The 6,667-nt window shown below is 39.6% G+C and overlaps 1 protein-coding gene across 1 annotated transcript; it reads left to right on the top strand.

Annotated features, from left to right (window-relative positions):
- The first annotated feature begins 24 nt into the window (after nt 1-24).
- LOC116378516 (natterin-3-like) lies at nt 25-5,659 on the top strand. The gene is made up of 2 exons (XM_031840404.1): nt 25-1,451; nt 3,929-5,659. Exons 1-2 carry the CDS (start codon nt 1,418-1,420, stop codon nt 5,026-5,028), a joined length of 1,134 nt encoding a protein of 377 aa, XP_031696264.1. The 5' UTR covers nt 25-1,417; the 3' UTR covers nt 5,029-5,659.
- Nucleotides 5,660-6,667: the final 1,008 nt, after the last annotated feature.

The following is a 6,667-nucleotide window of genomic DNA, read 5'->3' as shown; positions in this document are numbered from 1 at the left end:
TTAGTTTTAATATTTGGAGAAAACAAAAAAAGCTGTTTGTTTATTATTATTTAAATTGATCTAAATCCCTAGTATTACAAATGTGCTTTTTGGTTTTGTGGTCAGTTCACAGAGATCATGTTTTCTGGTGCCACGCAAATTGTTGGGTTTGTTGTTTTGAGGATTTAAAGAATCTCAGTGGTGATTACATTTATGGTGCATGAAGCATCATTATATCACATTTAAAAACTCAGCAGCAGAAGACTACAATGTGTGAAATAACAATACTGTGTAAATCCAGTTGCTACGGTATCCCAAAGAGGTAATTCATAGACTAACTGACATGATAGCCCTGTAACTAGTTATTCAAAGCCGACCGTGATGTTTTGCCTAAACCTGACTACGGTGCTTTGTTCCCTAAACCTAACATTAGCTTTGTTGCCTAAACTAACTTTACATAGTTATTTTAAACCTAACCGAGTTTTGTCTAAACCTAATGTAGCGTCCAAACCTTTAGCAGAGTGTAAACCTTAAGTTTACTGAAGTTAAAAGTAGTGCCGATTACCTCGACACACTTTAAAGATCCACAGGTTAATCCACAAGTTGTTCCACAACATAATCCACACAGCACGGTCCATATGACACGGTCGGAAAACTGTGCGGCTCCATTCTGCTCCAGATATTACTAACAACCGTAACTAACTGTCGCAAAGTCTCCTTAAAGTGACGGCAGTCTGTCATTTACGTGTATTTCTTACCACAACAAATGATAACAACATCCAACATTCAAAGTAGAAACAGATCTGATTAAAGTTAAACATGTAAATGCAAATAAATATCTTACAGCAAATTGAATTAGGCTCTTACACCTAATAATGGGCTTTTGTTGCCTAAACTTAACTGTATGCAGTCCTTTTAAGCCCAACAGTGTTTTGTCTAAACCCAACTAAGGGGTTTTGTTGTCTAACCAGGACGTTTGTTTTGTTGCCTGAACTTAACTACGTGAGTTATTTAAAGCCCAACCGAAACTTAACTACGCTGTTTTATGTCCCAAACCTAACTTTCACTTTGTAATGTATTGACCTCTCGATGAAAAGTTGTTCTTAGCGTCAATGCGTGTCCCTGCACACGAAACAAGAGATTGCATTTTGGACTGTTTCACAAACTGCTGTGAGACTGTGTTGGCCTCACACACGTCTGCACAAATCAGTAGTGATAACAGATTTACTCTCAACAATGTTAAATTATGTTTTACTTTATCTTCAGTCATAGAATTATTCATGTTTAATAAACTGTCTCTCACCTTCCTGCTGTGTCTGCACTGACTATTCACACTTCAATATAATAATTATTATTGTTGTTACATAGATTGGACTGATTCTGAAACCAGTGATTTTCTCATTTGCTTTATCTGCAGCTGAAGTTGTGAGTGTTGCTGATGATGGCCCGTCCAGCTCTGTCAGACGAACCAGGTAAACTGAGACTACCGTTACAGTTGACAATATCTATGTCGCTGTTTCTTTTGTCCTCATCTATGCATCACTTAAATTGCTCATTTTTATATTAGAATAATTTTTAAATTATGTTTTTTGGTTTTGAAGGTCAGTTCACCAACTCACCTCTGTAGAGCCAAGACATGCAAATGGTTTCGGTTTGACGTGCTGACGATTTAAGATCTAAGTAGTGATTAAACCTGTGGTGCGTAAAGCGTCGCTAAATCACATTTGAGAACACAAACTCCTCGTGCAATAATCTACAGACCTTGATCGATTTCCTAGCAAAGCAACAGCGTGGGTGGCGCCATCTCCAAATTCTATAAGGTATTGCTTCTATAAGTTTAGACTTTGCACTTTGTTGAGCTAACGTGAGCCAGCAATACCTCTGAGACGACCCACGTTCATCTGGGGAGAAAAAATGTTAATATTGCAAAGACAGAGTAATGTGTTTTTTAATTTAAATTTTTTAATTGAAACAACGATGGGTTATAGTGGGACTTGCTATGCCCCATTTACTTCAACAGGTCTGGGACCAAAGGCTGGCACTGTCAAGTTATGTTGTTAACATGTGCACTTTCCCCACTTGAGAAGGATCGATGAGTCTACCCGAAGGATTTCTAATCGGATTTCACTCAATGACCAAACAACTGTTCTTTTTCCTCCTTTTATTTTGGTAGGTTCAGCATAGTAGTTTGTTCAATCACTAAGCCACTTAGTGTGGCGTCGTGTAGTGTAGGAAAAACACACAGAACACAAAACCCATATTCAATATACAAGCAGGCAAAGCATTCATGGTGGTTTGAGTAATGAAGCACCAGTGCCACATTCTATAATCTAAACATGCCCTGATATATTAACAAGCACAAAGAGCTAATTCTCACTGCTGCCATAACTTAACACCAGGTAATATATTATACTTCATTCCAGCACTATTGGTGATCAAAAGTGAACCAGGATGTACTTATGATACCATCAGCAAACAATTAAAACTCTTAAACTATCACCGTGCTTACACCATCATATGTTTACAACCAGATAGAAAACATTACCGGACAATCGATCACAAACAACGATATCGTACAACAAAGGGTTAAACTATCGGCGTATGTACAGTATATGCTACAGATCCCCGTGACGTAATGCGAATGCTCGTGCTAACCAACTGGTGACGCAGTGATCTTCACGTCAGCTACAAAGTCTCTCAGTTGTTGCAAAGTTCAGCTCTGTTACCGGCTGCCTCTCCGGACTTGTAGACTCGTCAGTGATGCACAGTCATATCGCAGATCTCTATACCATGCGATCTCTTTTGATGCGGTGTTTGTCCGATTCCGGACCGTATTTACTGCGACACGGTGTGTCCCTGCGTGTCTGCTTATCTAGACTTCTAGGCAGATTGGTTGCGCCCTATTTCTTTTCTGAATAGTCAGATTGTCAGTATTAATTACTTTACAAACTGCTTTACTGATTATTTTATTTACAATTAGCTTAAATCTTTTTCAGTTCTTTATATTTATTCTATTTACATAAAAGTAAAACCCTGTTTGACTTGACAGGCACCAATGTTAAATTGGAACGCTGTCACGATGACATAATGACCCTTCTTTCTTTTATATATTCCATGTCTGAACCCAGGACATGTAATTCATAAATTACATATTAGGTTTGTTGGAGGTCGCTCTCGTCGTCGAGATTTCCGGTTGTCTGGTATCACGAGACTAGCAAATGATAATCTCCTAAATAACACTATTCCTGGGTCACTTCACGTGCTAAGCATTGCAGCTCATGTTGGAGCAGTTAAACACATAGTTGACTCCATCCATAACATTTTTAATTTTTATCTGTTTGGTTTGGGAAAGGCTTGAAAAAAGTGCGCACCCTATAGTGACTAATTCCAGCAACTAGCCCCTTGGCTGTGTGTGGGAAAAGACCATGTTTCTTACTCGCTTCAATAAAGAGATTCCAGGCTCTTTCACTTTTGGGTGAGGTTCCCGTTATACCAATTACCTGCCACACTAATCCACACTGCCACCCGTGCTCAACCTGAAGTAGGCTCCCAAAATATACAGATATAATACACGGACATAACTAATTGCTCCTACACACCCTCTAAATATTTTAAATGAGTTTTACAGTGTAACACATGGAGAAACCCAGAGCTGGACAGACCCCTCGCTGGTTGGGTTAGGGGTTCAGCAATTTGTCAGTTTGGCTGAACTTCTAAAATTCAAGACAGCAGCCTGTCAGGCACTGCCCTCCAACACAGTCCTCATGTATTACAAGGGTGCAAGACCCTTATCCTACGCTCTGCATTAGCTAGTTTTAATTTTGCCCTATAAAGCATTTATTATAAATTAACCTTAAAGCATCAGGAATACATCAATTGATGACTTGTTTTGCATTTGATTTACTTAAACATTTTTTTCCAATCTGTGCTGTTATCCTTTCTTTTATAGTCCTGTTACTAAACCCAAGTCTGGAGGAGAGGGTTCCTGATATCACGGCTGAAGAATCAAAAGATATAGATATTTCTGGCATTAGCACTGTTCTCGCAGGGATTGAGAACAACCTGGACCGGTCTCTCTCGTTAAGCTTTGATCAAACCAACTTGAAATGGCAAACCTTTGATGGCTCTCTCCCCAACGGAGCAGTTTCAATCTACAACGAATATGTTGAACGCATCGACTACGTGTCCAAGTACGGGTCCCAGGCTGGCTTCTACAACCCTGACATGGGTCCTCACTGCCGCTACCCCTATGGAGAAAAAGAGTATCTTGGCTCCCCATTTGAGATCCTGGTGAACAAAGACGACTTTGAGTTTCTGGAATGGAAGGATGGCTCCTACGGTTCAGTGCCTCCGAATTCAGTCAAGACCGTCTCCAACAACGACATTTATGTTGGGAAGAACCGGTATGGTCTTGGGAAGGTGGATGTTAAAAATCAGGCCTTCTTCCTTCCCTGGAAGGGTTCTGAGTATTGGTACAAGACCTACCAGGTCCTGACCTTTAACAAAGATATTTACAGTGAGGACATCTCTGATGTCAAGTACAAGACTGATGGGGTTGCAATCATTAAGCATCCTCCAGAGACCATGACCAAGGCTACCCTCGTCAACAAGGACTGCCATGCAGCGACACTGACAGCTACCCTCTCAACAAAAATCCAAGTGGAGCAAAGGTGGGACACCAGCTTTTCCCTCACAGTAGGCATCAAGACTACCATCACTGCTGGAATCCCCATAATTGCCTCCACAGAAATTGAGATTAGCGCATCGACAACCTTCCAGTTCACCAAGGGGACAACTTATACTGAGTCAAAAGAGCACCAAGTTGCTGTTGAGTGCAAAGTCCCACCAAACCACTCCTGCAGTGTCAGTCTGGTGGGGTATAAGTACGAGGCAGACATCCCTTACACTGCACGCCTCCACCGCAAGTACAGCAACGGGGACACCACATGGACGTCCATCTCTGGGACCTACAAACGCGTCCAAGTTATGGAAGTCCAGTCTGAGGTGGATCGCTGTGAACCTCTGCCTGACGCTAAGCCCTGTGCCTGAAAGAATGATGGAAGAGGCTCCATGAGATAAATTACCTGACATTATGTATGTTTAGTTGGGTACTTGTAATGTTATTAGACTATTATTATTATGGAAGTATATGAAGGTTATTCCTCATAATTGGTTGCAGCAATTTCCATAATGACAATCTAAAAATAAATGTACTTTTGTTTTATGTCTAAATATATGTTATAAGACAATAACACTACTTAATTTACCTTTTTCTGTTTTTCTTTTTCAGCATATTCTTTTCCAACAAAAAATCAAATGTTTGAAAAATTTGCATTTCTTATTTTTAAAAAAAGTAAATATTTTATTTTAATTCAACACTATTTCTATTTTAAAATAAAAGTAATTTAGCGTCTCTCTATAGACATTTGTTAACACCAGGCTTTTATTCTGAAATATTTGCAGGACAGTATTGTTGGGTTGTACAGCTTCATGAATAAAGTACCGGCTTTTAATTTTAAATTTGTATTATTATTTACATATAAGCACACTCTTCTTCACCTGTTTCTGTCTAAAATAAATATAAATAACATTTATAACGAATTGAAACATTCTGACTATTACGAAAGGCAAACTCTATATCGACAGAAGGGCTGGCAGCAGCAAAGCTGTCTGTGTGGACACTACTCGCGTGAGAAACCCAGCAGTTCAGTTCAGCAGCTCACACAGTCAGTGTGGACCGGGCTTAATCTAATCTAATCCAACATCAGCACACATGAACGGAGGAAACAGAACAAGATTAAAGATAAAGTAAAAATGCCCCTCATTTAGCTTCCCCCGCCCCACCTCATCTCTCAAGAAGACTTGAAACTAAAGATTGAGACCATGAACTCATGTTTACAATGTTTACTGAGGTAATAAATCAAGAGAGAAGTAGAGTCACTTTCTCATAGACTTCTATACAACCAGAGGAGTCGCCCCCTGGTGGTCACTAGTGAGAATGCAGCTTTAACACATGAAGCTTTGGCTTCAGAACCGGAGGTTGCCTCCTGGCCTCATGTCTTTGTTCTCTAGCATCTGTTTCACCTGTACATAGTTATTTTAGGCCCAACTATGATGTTTTACATAAACCTAACTATGTGGTTTTGTTGCCTAAACCCTAACTTCTGTTTTGTTAAGTTATGACATCCTGGAAGAAATTAGTTCAGAGTGAAAAACACACACAATACTTGTCCCTGTACACAAAAGAAGAGATTCCGTTTTGGACTATTTCATTGGACTTTTTGTTGGCCTCACTCATCAGTAGTTATAACAGATTTTCTCTCAAAAACTTTACAAAAAGTTTAACATTTATCTTAACACATGAAATGATTTATATGTAATAAACTGTCTAACCATACTGCCGTGTCTGCACTGACGATTCTAACGAGCTAATTAGCTGTTGGACTGAGAGAGCTACCGAGTATGTGGGAGGGAAGAGAGTATTCATATCTGAATTGATGCTTTCATGAAGGCCACAGTGAGCGACAGCTTTATCCATTTTTCACAAGAGCAACACACCGTTATGACCGAGGCAAGTTAGTGGTACAGTCAAGAACGTCAATCTACTTTCACACACATTTTAGAAAGTGAATTTAACTGACTTGCCCTGCAGCTTTAAATTCAGTTCACTCAGGTGTGAAGTGGTGTC

The sequence above is a fragment of the Anarrhichthys ocellatus genome, unplaced genomic scaffold (assembly GCF_004355925.1).
Source record: "Anarrhichthys ocellatus isolate YVR2014 unplaced genomic scaffold, GSC_Weel_1.0 scaffold2725, whole genome shotgun sequence".
NCBI classification, from domain to species: domain Eukaryota; kingdom Metazoa; phylum Chordata; class Actinopteri; order Perciformes; family Anarhichadidae; genus Anarrhichthys; species Anarrhichthys ocellatus.
The sequence above is the reverse complement of the archived record's forward strand: the minus strand, read 5'-3'. Positions and strand labels throughout refer to the sequence as shown.

What these genes read in the sequence shown, in the direction of transcription:
- LOC116378516 (XM_031840404.1), top strand. Translation starts at nt 1,418, where the DNA reads ATGATGGCCCGTCCAGCTCTGTCAGACGAACCAG. An exon ending in AGCTCTGTCAGACGAACCAG is followed by an intron (nt 1,452 to 3,928) that starts GTAAACTGAGAC and finishes TTTCTTTTATAG; the next exon opens with TCCTGTTACTAAACCCAAGT.